Source organism: Myripristis murdjan, chromosome 5, assembly GCF_902150065.1.
Source record: "Myripristis murdjan chromosome 5, fMyrMur1.1, whole genome shotgun sequence".
Lineage (NCBI taxonomy): Eukaryota > Metazoa > Chordata > Actinopteri > Holocentriformes > Holocentridae > Myripristis > Myripristis murdjan.
In genome coordinates, this window is record NC_043984.1 from 15,531,552 (window position 1) to 15,549,850 (window position 18,299).

At 41.8% G+C, this 18,299-nt stretch overlaps 3 protein-coding genes across 4 annotated transcripts; all 3 read left to right on the forward strand.

The window, feature by feature from the left end:
• The first annotated feature begins 249 nt into the window (after positions 1–249).
• tusc2a (tumor suppressor 2, mitochondrial calcium regulator a) lies at positions 250–2,613 on the forward strand. Of its 2 annotated transcripts, none has more exons than XM_030052618.1 (4): positions 250–415; positions 1,181–1,408; positions 1,508–1,628; positions 1,768–2,613. In XM_030052618.1, the coding sequence occupies exons 2-4, from the start codon at positions 1,260–1,262 to the stop codon at positions 1,831–1,833; spliced, it is 336 nt and encodes a 111-aa protein (XP_029908478.1). In that variant the 5' UTR covers positions 250–415; positions 1,181–1,259; the 3' UTR covers positions 1,834–2,613. The 2 variants fall into 2 exon arrangements, with proteins under 2 accessions (XP_029908478.1, XP_029908477.1); XM_030052617.1 differs by having other exon boundaries at positions 251–439.
• A 4,788-nt stretch (positions 2,614–7,401) lies between these two features.
• On the forward strand, positions 7,402–12,825 carry hyal2a (hyaluronidase 2a). Its single transcript, XM_030052663.1, has 4 exons — positions 7,402–7,694; positions 8,135–9,110; positions 10,445–10,534; positions 11,591–12,825. The coding sequence occupies exons 2-4, from the start codon at positions 8,181–8,183 to the stop codon at positions 11,981–11,983; spliced, it is 1,413 nt and encodes a 470-aa protein (XP_029908523.1). The 5' UTR covers positions 7,402–7,694; positions 8,135–8,180; the 3' UTR covers positions 11,984–12,825.
• A 648-nt stretch (positions 12,826–13,473) lies between these two features.
• On the forward strand, positions 13,474–16,989 carry hyal1 (hyaluronidase 1). The gene is made up of 4 exons (XM_030050583.1): positions 13,474–13,608; positions 13,912–14,831; positions 15,930–16,019; positions 16,123–16,989. Exons 2-4 carry the CDS (start codon positions 13,923–13,925, stop codon positions 16,447–16,449), a joined length of 1,326 nt encoding a protein of 441 aa, XP_029906443.1. The 5' UTR covers positions 13,474–13,608; positions 13,912–13,922; the 3' UTR covers positions 16,450–16,989.
• Positions 16,990–18,299: the final 1,310 nt, after the last annotated feature.

Here is an 18,299-nt window from a genome sequence, read left to right on the forward strand (position 1 = left end):
CAGTGTTTTTGGTTTCATTCCAGAGGATTAAAGTCATAAATGAGTATGTGTGTAAGTTTCTTGCCAGAGGACTATAAACGTGTAAATACCTGGCAGATCCAGCAACAATGGCTTGGTTTCGAGCCAATGCGAATGATAGATCGGCATTCATTGATAGCCATGACTCTGATAAACCCTGGTGTTTGTTTCTTGATAGTATAAAGCACCTGCCTGCTGTGTACAAGGAGCTGTCAAATCTCTTCCCAGGAAAGTCAGCTGACTAATTATCGCTCGGATCAAAGCGCCGTGGTCAGCTAACACAGGCATCAGCTAGCTGTCTGCTGAGGAAAAATATGTCCGTCGACACTGGATATGTAAGGCATGAGGTGTTAACGGGACATCTTGACCACAAGCCTATTTTGGGTGTACTCTTCTTGTAGGTGGAGGACAAAATGCTCATGTATGTATTTTATCGACGTGCCTGCTGTGTTTATGTAGCTAGCAGCGGGTAGCCATGTAGCTTCCGTTAATGTCGCTAACCTGCCTCAGCACCAGAGGCTAACATATAGGCTAACCTAGTCGTACCGTCAGCTACTGAATAATTAGCCGCTGTTTGGAGATTTGACAGGATACCTACAAGCTCTTGTCGAAAACATAGATGTAGTAACACGAGTTATCAAACGCCTAGTCGGTTTTTGAGCAGTTTTCGCTGGCTAGGTGGCTAACTTGACCGTTACCGTTATGCCGAACACGTTAACGTTAGGTTAGCGGCGGTTTGTTTACATTGTTAACCGAGGAGGAGCTGCTCGTCAGCTGGCCCGGCGGGTTAGCCAGCTAGCCTCCTGCGTAACAAACGTAAAAAGTGCCATCGCAAAGTGAACATAGGGTTAGCGAATTGAATAATAGACATTCACTGAATATAAGTGAGCCAGCGGTAATTTACAGCGATTTTTAATCATGTGAGCGTGTGCTTGTGTTGGGTCTATTTCCTGTACAGTTAGGTTTGTTGGAGGAGACGGTTGAGATGCAGCTCTTTTTTTTTTTTTTTTTTTTTTTTTTTAAACTCTTTGAAAGGATAAATAGTGTCTTCTCGCAGATTTACTACACGTTTTTCTAGGCTGTAAAGTTGCACTAAAGTTTTTGGCAGTGTGAGGCTGGTTGATAATGTGTCCTGCTTTTGTTGTACACCTTTACTTCTCAGATCCCGTCGCTGGTAAAGAACCGAGAGTCCTCTGACCAGATTCAAGGCATAAACTGGAGAATATGCCCCATCTTTGAGGATGGGAGGAAGTGGATCCAAAGCCAAAGGTGTGTGGCCTTTTTCAGGCACTGGAGCCGGAGGCGATTCAACCAGTGAGGTGAATGAACAGTCCTTGGCTCGGCTCAAAGGATCCAGAAACGCTACTCCGTTTGTTTTCACCAGGAGGAGGTAACTATGTTCATGCATAGCACTATGTATTTAGTTATCAGGTTCATAATCCCATCTGTAATGTCTTTTCTGGGCTAACCTCTAGTTTTGTGGTCATAGCTCTTTGTACTACGACGAGGATGGAGACCTTGCCCATGAGTTTTACGAAGAGACAGTGGTGACAAAAAATGGCAGGAAGAAATCCAAGCTGAAGAGGATCCAGAAGAATCTGATCCCACAGGTGAGCTTATGGACCTATGTTGAAATTTCCTGTTACTTTTTCAGTTAAATGTCAACTCAATTCAATGTGGCAGTTATTATTATTATTATTATTATTATTTTATTATTATTATTTTTACTGATTTTTTTTTTTTCCCCAGGGAATTGTGAAGCTCGACCACCCCTGTATTCATGTAGATTTCCCCATCATCCTCTGTGAGGTGTGAAGCATTACATTGGACTTGTCTACCATGAAATACAGCCACAGGTCTGCCCGTCATCTGGTTGCTCTCTGAGCGCTTGTACTCGTCAGAGAAAGTAGAGACAGAGTGATGTCTCATTCCAACCTGAAGTATTCTGGTCAAGACTGGAACTTGGGCTCTGAAGAGATAATGAGGAAAATATGGACATGTGAAATTTATATTTTGGGTAAAATGTGAAGAGCAAATGTTTCGCACTAATGCAGTGTGAATATGAATTGCGTAAAGATGAATGCATTTGAGTGCAATGGTTGGCACACGCCCCATAGACTAAAGTCTATATTTTAAGTATCACAAAGATGGAAATGGTTCAGGTAAATTTTCCAGCTACCCAACAGGTTTGCAGCCAGTGTCTAAGCAATCTTAGAGAATACACCAAGTTGAGTTGTATCTCTTGTGCAAGTCTTTTTTCGCGGGAAAAAAACATCCTTGATGTGAAAAGGCTTTAACAGTTCTGCCTTCTGTGAAACGTAACGAGTGTTAGCATTTGTGTGTGTCTGTGTATGTGTTGATGTATGCACTTAGGCTTGTTTGAGAGAATGTGTGTGCGAGAAATGGAAGATGTAGTAGCTCTATTGAAGATTTGTGAAATTTATTGTATATATGGTCATGTTCCTGTAATATATTGTCATGTCTAAGTCTGTCTCTGTCATTGGAGCTCAGACCTGCACTAGTGAACATGATGTACTGTAAATAATTCAGATTTCTTAGTTGGAAATACTTGAATAAATGCATTACTGAGCTACATATCTTGAGTCAAAAATGTCTTGTTAACCATTTAAACAGTTCATTGACTTACAACAGGCTTTCCGTTAGGTTTGTATCATGGTACTAGTACTATGTGCACACATCTACAATATTTGGACAGTGACATTTTGGTTCAAACCCCAGCAGAGAGATGCTCTGTCGCCAGCCCTCTGTATTGTCTTTATTAATGATCAGGCCAAAGAGCTAGAACAAGCGGGTAAAGGAGTGATGTGATATACTGTAGTTTTGATTTCCTTTCTTTACACCAACAACACCATTTTATTGTCTAAAAGTCAGGATGACCTGCACAACATGCTGACATACTGATAAATGGTGTAAAAAAAAAAAAAAAAAAGAGAATATTAACAGAAGACAAGCTCTGCAGGAAACCAGTTAGAGAAATAAGCAGTTTTTAGTTTCGTTTTAGTGCAGATTCCAATGAGAACACAACTATAAATATACTATATTTCCTTCGTACATGGCACCCCAATTTTAGCTGAGTCAAACAGAGCTCTGTGTGGGATTGTAGGAAAAACAAGCATCAAAGGAAATGGGCTACTCCACATACACCACATTATACCACATGGGTCCTGTTTTAGACTATTTATCACAGGTCTGAGGTTTCAAAAGTCACAGTAAAACTATAAATGTTCTTAACAGCCACCAGATACTTCCTGGGGGATAACAAATAAGCACCTATCCTTGCAACATATGGGGAAATGGGGTGAGATAGTGTGAAACAAGATGGAAGGCAAACATGTTAAGCCTATCTAACAGAATGCACAACTTACCAACTAACAGAATTGCATTTTTTTTTTTTTTTTTTTTTTTTTTGTTACATTGGGACCTGTCCATGACTAAAGGAGAATAGACATCCAAAACAAATGGTATTTTAGAGGAACATGAATTGGAGCAGCTTTCCCCACAGACAAAAGGCGCACCGGCAGCAGCACCATTTATACATAACAATACAGTACATAACAAAACACAATAGTACATAACAACAACAAAAGAAGAAATTAGGACAAGAAACCAAAAATGCATACATTTGCATAACATGACAATCACTGGACAATACTTAGTGCAAATATCAAGGCTCTTCAGCTTACATTCGATCTGGGATTGTGTTCCTCATTTAACTTTGGGATTGACTGATACACAAAAGAGTGCGTTAGTGTGACCCCGGTGAAACATGGAGCCCTAGACATAGTCACTGCTCAGAGCATGGTTGGCGTTAGAGACAGTGTTGTTGGCCAGCATCTGTATGTCCCTATGGTGGACTGATTCGTAAAGTTTCTCAAGAGGTTGCACTACAATCTTTGAACAGATATTTTATTGGTACCTTTTTTTTTTTGTGTCTACTAGTATATACTATTTTTTTTTCTCATCACCAAGTACTTTGTCAGCCAGAATATGAATGTGTAATAGTGATTTAAGTAATACTTAGTGTGTCTGAGTAATCATATGAGGGATGGGTCGTGCTTACAGAGCCAGACATAAAACTAAATTGATTGATTCATTGATTGATTGATTGATTGATTGATTCATTCATTCATTCATTTCAGTTTTAATGTGAACATTATCCCATCCAGGGAACAGTTTCAGAACCATAAATTTTATGTACTTGATGCCATCACCTCAGGTTGCTGTGAGTAACTGGACACATTGATGTTGTATTCAGTCAAGTGGTCATTTGTTTATGTGTTGTCAGCTGTTTCTATAGTTCCATGGCAGCTATAAATACAAGCCTGACATCACCAGATTGTTTTATTGTCAGCTGCTCTTTATTGCCCTCTTGAATTTCAGTATGTCTTGTTGAGCCTCAAGAGAAGGGTGCATGGCAAAAGTTATTTTTTTCTGTCCCCTACTGAGCTTTCTGCAAAGAGCAGGGAGGGAATCTGCAGACATTTTGAGTGAAATCAAGTTGTTTAAGGTGTAATACTTCTACTCTAGGTGGCAGCAGTAGTCTGCACTTATGTCAAGGTCATGCGTGAGCTGTGGATGCTCTCTTCAGTATGTTAAGTTTGATTCTGTAGGTTTTGCTGTATGGTAACCATGTTAACTCAATCACTTGTAATGATGAAACTATGCAGTTAGACTCTTGAGAACACAATGTAAAGACATGCTGCACTTGTGGAGAAAACTACAGCTTAAATATATGCTGCTGTTTCCAGTTGTAATAGTATCTTATTTTTCAGGGCAGCATAAATTTGTTTCAATGTGTAATTGGGAAAAGCCGCATAAAAATGGGCAGTGCTTCAGTGTGCAGACATTCCCTGGTCTCTGTAATCGTGTGGAATGTGGTTGGGCGTGTTTGGGGGCCAGAGGTCAGTCACTTTGATGTATTTCCTCTCCACTGGTCTTTGATGTTTTGTTAAGAATTCTGTCTGCGTTAAAAGCTTCTGCAAAAGCCACACCAATTTAAGAACTTCATAAATATGACGTTGTGCAGGACAGTTACACAATGTGTTTATAAAGTGAAAGTTGTCCACTACCCACAGTTGAGAGATGGAAAAAAAGCTTGTAGCTTTTGAATGACTGCCAGCCCTGCTAAAGAAATAATAACATGCTTTGATGATAAAAAAGATAAAAAAGAGATATATTGTTTTCTCAGGATTCATCTAATATAACTGCTGTTAGCTAAACAATAACTGTATGTTTTATATAAGGAGACGTTATTATAGCGTATTTTATCTGGATGGATCTAATGTTGTCTTTAGATTATGTTACTTTTTACTGTGGTATAGTGTAATCATACACATGGTTGGCCAAGGAACTGAAAAAATGGACTCCCTGAGAGAAGAAAACAATCACAGTCATACCACAGAAACATACTTTGGAACTAAATTGGGTGAAAATTGATAGTAATGCTCTATATTTGTCCAGAATCACGGAAGGTGTCAAATACTGAGGAAGAACCTGATAACACATTTAGATATATTTAGGTGCATAAAGCTGAAGTGAAAGATATCAGTCATTTTAAGACACAGTATCTGTGACTGTGTTTTGCTCTACATTTCTGGGGTGTTATGGCACATTTGCATGCTCCTTACACCCTTGTTAATTTAATACTTAACTTGTTTATTCACATTAAGAGCATTTTAGTACTTGTTTTGGTTAGGATAAATCAGACCCGAGGCAGCAAGCTGAGCTGTATTGCGTAACATATTTTAAGACTCACAGTAGCTCAGTATATTGTTTCATGATGTTTTGGTTTTTGTGATCTTCCCACCAATAAAAGGGTGAGAGGTCAGTCACACTTCCCAAGTTGTTAAACTGGGTATTGTCAGAGTTTATGGAGTTGACCACATGCACTCAAGACGGCAAGCTGCTGGTTGTTGAAGTGCTTATTTCCCAGTTTGTGACCAAGTGAAACCTGGTTGTACCAATCAAATTCCCAGTGTCCTATTTTACAAGATAACCCAAATTGCATCACAATTCTGGAAGCGGTTGAACGCAAAGTTGAAGGTGGCAGGGTGTATTTGCAGTTTCCCTCCCATTGTTTTCGCTTCCTGATGGGGCCTGACCACTACTGATGTCATGCTCAGGAGTCAAAGGCCAAAGGGAAGCAGAGGGGAGGGAGAGCAGCCATTCCTTTGTTCCCTTCCTCCCTCGTCCTCATTCACAGTGGCATTTCACGCTGTACATTTTCCTAAAGCAAAGACACAGAGAGAGAGACAGAGAAACTGATACAGGCAGGTGAGTCAGCAAAGCTTGGAGAACAAACAGCGGAACAGACTCTGACACAGGAAAACATTTCACTTCCAGACCCCCCCATCACGTGCTCAGACATCCTTCATTTCCTGTGTATCTGTAAATGAAAACTCCACCTAGTTTTTAAGTAACACCAATTTCACCACAATTTCCCCTTACAAATCTCCTCCATAGACTAAGAGGAAGCCACAGCTTTGTTTTAATAGGTGATGACAGAGATGCACTTGTATTTCAACAGTTGTCACAGATGGATGTCCTCCTCCCTTGCTCTACACAGTATTTCCAAAGTATGAAAACACACAAATGCCAGTGTTCGAACTCTGCTCTGTCTCCTCGTGGCATTCCCATCTCTTATTATTCCTTGGGCCTTAAGCCCACTGTGCTCTACTCTATCTGCTGTACTTGGCTGCATGACAGCTTGGGGTAGTGGGTTACTTCACTGAGCCATTGCCAGTGGCTGTCATCACATGCCCCAAGCAGTGACATCTGCATGCCAGATGCCTGCGCCCAGTGTCCGAAGTGTTTCTGCGAGTCTGCTGCTACTGCTTCTGATCCAGTGAGCTCACATAATGTAGCTTTTGTGGAATCAGTAGAAACAGGCTTGCTCTTGAATTTGAAATCGTCCACAAGGAGGCTTGGGACCCCGTGGCTGGAGGAGGAGGAGGAGGAGGAGGAGGAGGAGGAGGAGGAGGAGGAGTGATGTGTGTCACTTATGTTAAATATCACTCTGTAATCTATCTGGAGGGTCTCCATGAAATTGGTCATTCGTGGGCATGATCTTATTTTTAGGGATGTGGCACACTGGCATGTGACTGCCTATGAATCTTAACATTGCTACAGTGCAGGCTATCTGTTTCCTGGCAATGCCAAACTTCTTGGACTGATTCATTCAGTGCTGTAACGGGACATGCGTGGCATCTTAAACCAAAACCAGGGAGGAAATTAAAGATTATCCACTGAATTGATACCTGACGCTGTAGGGGATTTTGAGGTGAAGATACAAGTCGCTGAAACAGATTCGACACGCCTACGCCTTGGGAAGTTGTCGGGTTTTATTTCGCCACTCCCCCCCTTCCATAGTGAATGGAACAGGCTGAAGTTTGGCACCCGGGGACGGCGAGCTGCGACTGACAACATCGCAGGGGGTAACTTTACTTCACAGGCCAGAGGGCGGCCGAGTGGCAAAGTTGCAACATAGAAACCAAATCACGCATGTTGCTCTAGCATTTCTCCGTCGGTCTTTCCTCACTCTAAAAAAACTATGTTCATTTTGAATATTTGCTAATATGTTTTGAGGAAACTCCAAACGTGGCTTGGACTATCAGGGCTTCTGTTTTTGGGAATGCTTCCTCCGCCTGCCAATAAAGGTAAGTTTCTCCAACCACGGAGACAATGATGCGAGGTTAACTTGTTTGTTCTTTCAGTGCTAAAATAAGAATTTTATCCTCAATTTAACTCTTTACATATTATCACACTGACAGAGTTAAGTGTGAAATTCCCACTGGCGTGACCTATTGAAGTCTGTACACAGTAATAGGGTACTCACCAATTAGAGCATTGATTTTGTTGAGTATTGCTGCTAGTGGTAATCTGCCCTCAGCATCCTCCTCCTTAGTTGTCCTTATTAGGTCCTAAAAGTGTTTCTAACTTTGCTGTTCATTACTGAATATAGAGCACAGCTTGTAGTTATTTATACAATGCTACAATGCTGATTCTTTTTTTTTTTTTTTTTTTTTTTTAAGTGATTATTATTTAATATCCTTGTGGGGCCAGACCTAACTCCAGTCTCACTTTTGAATTGTGGCAGGTGAGTGGAGCGTGTCAGTCCTTCCTGTGAATCCACATCTGAAGACATGTCGTACTGGACTCTTTTGGACTGGAAAGTGCTGCTGCTGATTATACTGCTGTGGGACTGCCTCCCCGCTCTGGAACTGAAACCCACGAGATGGCCACTTTACTCCCAGAAGCCTCTGCTCCTCGCCTGGAATGCCCCAACTGAGGACTGTGGCCCACGTCATGGTATTCATTTTCAGCTGGAGCAGTTCCAGATTGTGGCCTCACCCAATGAGGGCTTTGTTAAACAAAACCTCACCATCTTCTATAAGGACCGCTTGGGCCTGTACCCCTACTTTGAGGAAGATGGGATGGCGATGAACGGTGGTTTGCCACAGGCGGCCAGTCTGGCGCAGCACCTGGAGAAGATGCCAGAAGGTGTACAGAAGTACATACGTGAACCAGAGGCCAAAGGTCTGGCTGTTATCGACTGGGAGGAGTGGCGCCCCCTCTGGATACGCAACTGGGACACCAAGGATGTGTACCGCAGTCGGTCTCGCCTGTTGGTGAGCCAAAAGAACCCAACCTGGACCCCAGAGCGGGTTGGCAGAGTAGCCCAGCAAGAGTTTGAGATGTCTGCCAGGAAGTTCATGCTGGAGACGCTGAGGAATGCCAAAAACCTGAGGCCCAATCAGCTGTGGGGGTTTTACCTGTTCCCAGACTGCTACAATCACGACTACAGGCGCACTCTGGAGAACTACACAGGCCGCTGTCCCGATGTGGAGGTCACCCGAAATGACCAGCTGAAGTGGTTGTGGACGGAAAGTACGGCCCTGTTCCCCTCAATCTATATGGGCACCGTGCTGCGCTCCTCAGCGTCTGGACGCCAGTTTGTCCGCAACCGTGTGAAGGAGGGGATGCGTTTGGCATCATCCGGAGATGGGTTGGCACGTCCCGTCTTTGTGTACACCCGGCCCACCTACGCCAACTCCCTGGAACTGCTGACGGAGGTGATGACTGCACAAACTTTACAATTTGGGATGGGACGATAAATATCGAAATCCAATATATTGCAATGCCACAATGTGACAATACATATCCTGAACCCGAGGAATGATTTGGGACATTAGCTACATTTTATTCTGCTGTAGTAACCACAAACAAGATGGCCAGCTTATCATAATTTCACAAACCCTCCACTGAAATTATATTTTAAATTACATTTGCCCTTTGGCATAACTACATTGTAAACATCTACTGCCAGAAAAATGTTTAGCTCAGAAATAGGGCTGAGCAGTTAATCAAAATATGATTGAAATCGCAATATGGCCTATTGCAATAGCCATACAACAGGAGCTCCTTTTTTTTTTTTTTTTTTTTTTTTTTTTTTTGTGAAAGTAAAACGTGTCAGAGAATAGCATCAGAAATTAGGTACCATTGTGGTACAGATATGCCCTGGCCGAGATGTAAGGAAACATGTTTTGGTCCAGACTGTAGCAAAAATCATCACTTTAAGATTTTTTTTACTGAAAAGGAAAATTGTGATGCAAAAATGAGAATTCCCACTAAAATTGTGAATCATATCATAATTGCAATATCGTTCAGGAGAATTGCAATATGATTTTCTTAAGCCACGATTCAGCCCTCCTCAGAAATGAACATTATGCCTCACACAGTTTCATCAAACTTGTTGGACCATGTTGGATGAGACCAGCCTTGCACCACTTAAGATATACTGAATTGTATCGTGAGATACTATTGCCCCATCCCTCTTTTTGCTTTTTTTTTTTTTTGTTGTTGTTTTTTTTTGTTACTATTCAGGTAAACAGAACAGAAAAGTGAGGAGTGTACTCCAAGCAATTTGGAAAAAAACTTGCTGGATAGTGTCCATCCTTTATAATGCAGAAAATTCCTCTGGGAAAGCACAGGATATGGGATTTTTTTTTCTTTTTCTCTCAATCAAAGTGTGGCCCAAACATTCAACACTCCCACTCACCCCTCTGTCTCTCTGTCTCTCTGTCTCTCTTTCTCTCTGTTTGGTGCATGCTGCATAGCCTCTGCTTTTCCTTATCTGCCACCACAGCCCTTTTCCTGTCCTGTTAGCAGACAGACACCCCAGTACCACTCATTTGTGTGGAATGGGCAGGATGGGTGTTGGTCAGTTTGCAAATATGGCTGCTAACACCCTATAGAGCGTTTCCTTATGAGAGAATGGACAGATAAGAACGGTTAACTTGACATAGCTTATGAACCACTAACTTTTTGACCTTCTATAAGTGACTTTCAGGTGTATGCGCGCCTTGTTTGACCTGTACTGTGAAACTGCTGTATCATCTCTTCACAGACGGATCTTGTCTCCACCATTGGGGAGAGCGTAGCTTTGGGTGCAGCTGGAATTATCCTATGGGGAGAAGCGGCTTATGCGAGCAGCAGAGTAAGCATCCACTTTGTGTAACGGTGAAACTAATATACTAATCTGTCAAGAAAACCTCTGAGATGCTTGGCAGTTTATCTCATGAGTTTTTGACCCTCTTCTAGTGTCAGTCACATGTTTGCGTGCAGTCTCTTGGTCATTCATAGATAATTCCCTCAGGGTCCCAGTTCAGCCAACATGAGCCACATCTAAAAGTTCTTCATGTAAGCAAGGAGATGTATACAGGAAGCTATTTCTATTCACAACTGGGCTGTGTGGGTGTTTTACTTTTAACTTTGGTCAGTGCATGCAGAATCTTAAGATCAGTCTTGTGCTGCGTCAATCCTCTGATGTGCCAAGTTTTTGCAGAATAGTATTTTCAGTGCATCTCTTAAAAAAAAAAAAAAAAAAAAAAAAGGAAATGGTTAATGCACATTTATATATCCAAACTGTATTCACACTATTCATTAACAGAATTCACACTTGACATTCTGTGTGAGCATAAAAACTGTGAAAATATGCATTATCAGTGCCAGTAATCTGGCTAGATGTGTTTCCTGCACTGTCCCTTGACAGTCAAGACAAATTGAGCCTCAAAATTTTGTCTGTAGGGACATACGGTACAAGATGAAGATCTATATGGCTCCATCTGGCCATATTTATATACATGTTGTTAAATAGACTCAGGCATTTGGAAATCATAAGAACGAATGTAAAAGGAATTAACTGAGGTTTCACTTTCTATGAATCAGCAAAATTCATTTCTTAAATTCAACACAACTTGTTTTGGAATAGGTCCTGTGATTACACAGAAAACTATTGTGTTTTCCTTCAAAACAGTGCTGCACTTCATGAGTCACAAGTCCGAATCAGCAGCATCTAGGGACTGATCTGTATCTTGAGGGGAAAACCCCCACGGCTGCCGTTATGCTAGGTTTTTCTGAACACCAAAGACAAGTCTGAACAAAAACATGAGCGGTTTTGGTTTCAAATCTGCTGTGCAGGCTTTCACTCAATTCTAAACTACAACTTGGGTGAGTAATGACTGTATTTGTTTTTTCCCCCCTCTCCCTGCAGAACAGCTGCTCCAACCTCGATCAGTATCTTCGGGGTCCGCTGGGTAAATACCTGCTCAACGTCTCCACGGCAGCAGACCTTTGTAGCCAGACCCTGTGCAGTTCTCACGGCCGCTGTCTGCGCAAGAATCCTGGCAACGATGTTTACTTACATCTGAACCCCCTCACCCACAGTATCATCAGTGAGAGTGGCAAGTTGACAGTCACTGGTGAGATTGGTGAAGCAGAGAAGATGAGTTTTCAAATGGAGTTTCAGTGCCAATGCTACAGCGGGTTCCAGGGAGAGGGCTGTAATCAGAAAGACCCCGAACAGCAAAAGGGGATAGCAGTTCAACCCATGGCATCAGCCCTCCAGTGTGCCATCTTAGTGATTATCTCTCTCTTCATCTTCTAAAGTATTTTACAAGGACATGGCAGTATTTTGTATGTCCAAATATGGGAGCATAGAAAATTACAGATGGATTTTTTTTTTTTTTTTAATTGGAAACGGTGTGGATTTTTGTGATTTTTGATTGCTGTAAAGTTTGATGACTAAGTGAATTTTTAGGAGAAACACTGTGGAAATTGCAAAGTTAACGCTGTTTATGCATTTCTTTCTTTCTTTTTTTTTTTTTTAAATTCATACAATGGAGGGTCTGCTGGAAATATCTTTGTTTACATGTTGCGGCCTGTTTCCTCTCCCTCCTAGCATCAGTCACTGTTCCTCAAGGTGTCATATTCCTGTGTTTCACGATGCTTCATGGCATCGTGCTGATGATGTGGACACAGACTATACCAGTGGACACACGATTACACACATGATGAATGAGTCGATGTATGCTTGTGCCTGTTGAAAATGGAATCAATGCACTTAAATCTGCTAATAGCACAATAGAGTTGTAGTGCCTGACCTCTTCACCATGATCTCTCTCTGACATCTGATGTTTTTTTAATGGGGGCAATTTATTACAGTTACTATTTATTTGAATGTACTTGTATGTGTTTTCTATGATATTTTCTTATTTTAATGTCCAAAACATGACTACTGCTGTCAAAAAGTTTTAATACCCTTTCCATTTATACAAAAAAGTCCTCTATTTCAGCAGCACTTTGACTGTAGATGCACAAACATAAACATTGTTGGTATATTCACAACTGTAGAGAACAAACGTGTCCCATGATTAACTTTCACTTTTATGATCTCTCCCTGTAAGGTGTATTTTGCCAAAGTTAATAAACACTATTTCATTTGTTCAATTTGTCATGTAAATTTTGTCGATATGTTTACTTAACATAACAAAATGGATAGAGTAGGACAATGGCCTGGTGATGGTAGGTAAAAAAAAAAAAAAAAAAGAGTGAGAAGTATTTTTCACTGATAGGAAAAGTGTCTTTGTTTGCAGCTAGGGTAAAGTTCTCCTTCAGCCTCAGTTGGAGAAACACATGTTGTCACCATATTGTCACTGAGGGGAGGCAAAGCCAGTTAGTCGTCTGGGAAAAACACATTTTGCACACTGCACCCCCTCCCCATGTAATTATAGGGTGCTGTTAAGCCATGAGTTATTTTTTACTACTTTTAAGACTTGAGCTAGGCATACGTTTAATTTTCGAGGAAGAAGATTCATTATGGCTTGCCTGCCGCTTACAGCGAGGCTAGGGCCTATATTTAGGTCGGAACATAATTTCGTAGGACAATAGTGGCAACGAGCCGCTTGCGCTCTATGATATATATGTTTTACTTCGCTACACCTCAAACTGAACTGAAAGGCCTGGCAGTGTTAAACAGACGGATGGGCCGGCGGGATGAGGTTTTAAACATTGTTACAAACTGCCTGTGTCTTTAAATCCGACTGCTGCTGGCAGTATAGCCTACGCCTTGCCCGTTGTGATTGGTCGTTAGACATCTGTGCGCACTTCTGTTTTCCATTGCTTCCTTCCCTTTCCGAGGCTCTCAGATCATGAGACTGGTGCTGGCTCTCCCCACAACATTCACAAAACTCAGCAAATCACTGTAGCCTCCCGATTGCACTAGTCAACTTGGTAAGTTAGTCATACAGTTCTCTTGTCTCTCTGTGACAAACATCATCACGTTTTTTTTTTTTTTTTGATGAAATAATGAAATAATGGGCTATATTCCTACAAAAACAATCCAAACAAATAGAAAAACGCTCAGTTCACACACTATGAAAAGCTTTAGTTTTGAATTGGGATTTTCTAGATGCGTTTTCTCATAACCTAAGAGGAAGTGAAGATTAATGTAGCATTGTGTTCTCTCAAAATTGCACTCCCCAGTTTATTTGCAGTGGCAGTGGTGTCTTTTTCACTCACTTTTTCCACTTTCAGACACTGCAGCCATGAGTGCCCTTCACCCTGTGCTGCTGCTGTGCTTCACTGTGATCGATCTTGTTTGTGGGCTCCAGTCTGCATCATCACATTTCTCCCAGGTGCCTTTCCTCACCGTGTGGAACGCTCCCACTGAAAGCTGCCTTTCTCTCTATGGCGTGAATCTGGACCTGGGGGTGTTCAACATTGTCCTGAACCACGACCAAACTTTCATGGGTGACAACATAACAATTTTTTACGCAGATAAACTCGGGCTGTATCCCAGGTACTCCAACCAAGGACAACCGATCAATGGCGGGGTGCCGCAGAATGCCAGTCTAAATGAGCACCTCAGAACCGCTGCTGAAGATATCCGTGCCTGCATCCCAAACGGGAATTACCAGGGGCTCGGTGTTCTGGACTGGGAAAGCTGGAGACCAGTTTGGGAGAGAAACTGGGACAGTAAGCAGGTGTATTGCGAGGCGTCCCGGGCGCTGGTGAGGTCCAAGCATCGAGACTGGAGCCCTGACAAAATAGATGCGGCTGCCCGTGCAGAGTTTGAGAAAGCTGGGAGGGAGTTCATGGAGCAGACATTGAGACTGGGGCAGAAGGAGAGGCCAGACGGGTTGTGGGGTTATTACGGCTTCCCTGACTGCTACAATAGCTACAACCATAAAAGTGTAAACTACACAGGGGAGTGTCCGGCTGGGGAAAGGAAGTGGAACGATGAGCTGTCGTGGCTGTGGAACATCTCCACTGCTCTGTACCCCGATATCTACCTCAACCTAGCCTTCCGCGGGCTTGGCAAAGAAGTCTTCCTGTACACCCACCACCGCATCCTGGAGGCCATGAGAGCAGCAGAGGGGGTGACTCCCTCAAGCCCCCTTGTGTTCCCATACGCTCGCATCGTCTACACCTACACACTTGATTTCCTCTCCCAGGCAAGTGGCAGCCGTGCTGTGCTGTGCTGTGCTTCATGGGTGTGGGAGTGTGAGTGTGGCTGAATCATCTCTCGTCATCTTGTTTTACCTCTTAGAAAAATACTCAATTCCTTTACTTAAGTAAGAGCAGCAATAATGGCAAAATACTCCATTAAAAGTAAAGGCCTGCATTTGACTCAGTCTCTTCAACTCTGTTGGTCCCATCAGACAGGTCCATCATTACAAACACATGCTGTGAGGGCGAGATTTATTTTCGACCTTTATTTTAAATGCTAGTGGAGATCCCACTGTTTCAATGGATGCCAAATATGTCCTGCTGAATTACAGGGAAATGTGTATAAATGATGCACAAGGCGTCTAGATATTTTTTGTTTGATAAAATGAAGACATTTTGGGATTGACTATTTCCCTTAGTGTGTGATGTAGCTTCAGTGAAGCATTGCAACCAGCAGATACAGAAGATACTTCTGTCATTGTCACACAATATGGAAAAAAGTTGTCTTTTTCAATCTGTGAAGCTAGTTTAAGAGAAAGTTAATGGAAAACCAGAGTTAAAGGGGTCAAGTAAAAGCCTAGAAGTACTTAAGGTACTTTACATTGCTGTCTGAAAACCCTGTATCTCTAATTATAGTGCTTTGTTTGAGTTTACATGCTCCACCCTTGGGGTTATGAAACCTTTACAAAATTAATTATATAAACTGAAAAATGTATGAATTGCCAACCTAAAGACAAAACTGTTTTCCTTGACATTATGGAAATACAAGGTTTTAGCTGGACAGCAGTGTTATATTAATATTAATGTTAATACATTATGTATTTTGACATTGTAGCACTAACTGCTCCATGTCTTGTTGACTAGTTTCAGGTCTGACAGTGAATCGGGTTTGTTTGTTTTGCATGTAAAAGTTTATTGTACAAAGTAACAGACAGTTTTGTCTAACTAAACTTTTCTCTCTGAAATGTGGTTGCTTAAAAATACAAAATCTCACAAAAAAAAAAAAAAAAAAAACAAAATCTCAAAGTGCCAGTATGTCAAACCTGTGCTGAAGTGTAGAGCTTGAGTAAAAGTAGTTCCTCTCCACCTCTGCCTCCCTGTAGGAGCATCTGGTCTACACCATTGGAGAGAGCGCTGCTTTAGGAAGTGCGGGGGTGGTGCTGTGGGGGGACCACGCCTTTGCCAAATCTCAGGTACAATAAATGACCCTTTCTCTGCCATATGGAACAATTTTCATAAAACTCTGCTCAGTCTGAATGGGTGATCATCTGCTTTTTACTTTCTGCTCCTGCTCAGGCTACGTGTGATGCGGTGAAAGCCTACATTGACGAGACTCTGGGTCACTACCTGGTGAATGTGACGTCAGCGGCCACTCTCTGCAGCCAGATGGCGTGCTCCTCCAAAGGAAGATGCCAGAGGAGAGATCGTAACTCTGGGGCCTACCTCCACCTCGACCCTGCTGTGTGGAAAGTGATGTTGGAGAAGAAGCCAGAAGGCGGGCAGGGCTACAAAGTGTTGGGACAGATGAATCGGCACCAGGTGATCCACATGAAGTCTCAGTTTCAGTGCAAGTGTTACCCCGGGTGGGGCGGCGAGAGCTGCTCTGAACCAGCGCAGGGCTGAAGGTCAAGAGAAAGCTCGACAAAAACTGACAAAAAGAGCGCAGAGTTTTTGAACGAGCTAAAAATAGTGTTTTCAGTTTGAAAATATAGCTCTCCAGAACTAGATTTGTATGCTATTTTAGGACAGAGCTGTTTATCTCCATGAGTGTCAAAGGTTTATCCTGTTATGTGGTGATTTCCTGTTTCTGGAGATTTACAAAACTCTTGTCTCTTGATTTTTAGCTCATGTTTTCCGTTTATTTCAATAGGAATTAATGAATTAATTTTTGATTGTTTCAGGGAGATATTCATTTAAATCCCCAATCTACAGTATTTGCAGATAATAATTTCTACTCATTATGATTGCATTGCAATGATTTAAGAATGTATTGTCTCATGAAATGGTGCAACAATGACTTCAAATAACTAACTTTTTTTTTTTTTTTTTTTTTTTTTTTTGCCATTTCCAGAGAGAAATGGCCTGTAAGAACAGAAGTTTAATAATAATATTATATTTGATAATATGCTTATTATAACATAATTTAGAGATTTTAATTTTCAAATAAAGACTGGATGATGAACATTTTGTTTAGAAATATAAAAATAGTCCTCCTCTGTGGCCAAGACTTGTGCCTTTTATTTCTTTAAACATTAGTTTGCTGTGGCTTTATGACCACCAGGTGGTAATGTGGGACAGCTAACCAGAGGAGAGGAGAGCCACCAAGGTTACAGCACCTCCAGCTTTGGCAGAGGGTGTTAGCAGGCAGAGGATGTTGAGTCAAATAAATAAAAATAGAGCAAAAATGTTATTTTGGGCTGAATAAGTCAAATGCTGATAATTTCATATCCCGGCATGGTAGCAGCTGATTTGCGACAGTCACGATGAGCGAAAGCAGCACAGACAGAAGCAAAGAGAGAACGAGAACATAAGGTGACCTTGATTGATTTACGAGCGGTGTGTACGATGCTGTCTTATCTGATAGCCACTGCTGCTCCAAACGGGTGTACTTGATAGTCATTTCCTTCTCCTCTCCCCTGAGGATGGGCGGACTGGAAGACCAGACTCCCAGAAGGCCTGCTGTTTCCCACTGCCTTCTTTATCATTACTTGCTGGATTGTGAGGAAATGAGGAAGAGATAGGGGCTTTTTTTTTTAAACCCTGTGAAGAGATATCCAAAGTCTGTTGTTTTGCACGCAATTTTGTTCCATGTAGACTATGCAATTTTCTCAACCAGACCGGCCAAGTGATTCCAAAGACCGGCAACAAAATTCAGAGCCAATGTTGAGGACACTATTTTTGCCTCTGAAACGTGTAATTACTTGGTAATTGCAGGAAGATGCAAAAACAACAACTTTGTAAAAAAACAAGGTTAAGCTAGTCTGGTGTCTAATCATTTGAAACTGTATTTCAGATTAATGCCTGCCTTTCACACTTGACATTCAGGCATCGCCTGTCACTGCGTTAACTGGATTGTTATTTTCATCACCCCAGCAGTGTAAAATCATCAATTCGCTATGTCTAAATGAAGTGAAGGGATATATTTATGCTAAGTTGTTTTTAAAATACATGAAATAGGGTGGGATTGTGAAGATAGATGATAAAAAAAAGCTCAAAAACAAGGCCGCAGTGATTTGAAATAGGAAAGGATGAAATAGGAAGGAGCTAAGGCAGTTCTGTTCGCTGGTCTATTGAATGCCACTGATTGTGAGATATCAGTGTACCTCTTAAAACAACGCTACCGCAGATCGATATAATAACTTTCCTAGAGGTAAACATACAATAAGTTCCCATGACACAATCAGTACAAACGTTAAAGATCATTTAATGTCATCAGGTCTTGCTTTACAGGCGCTCGCTCTGTTGCGCTGACC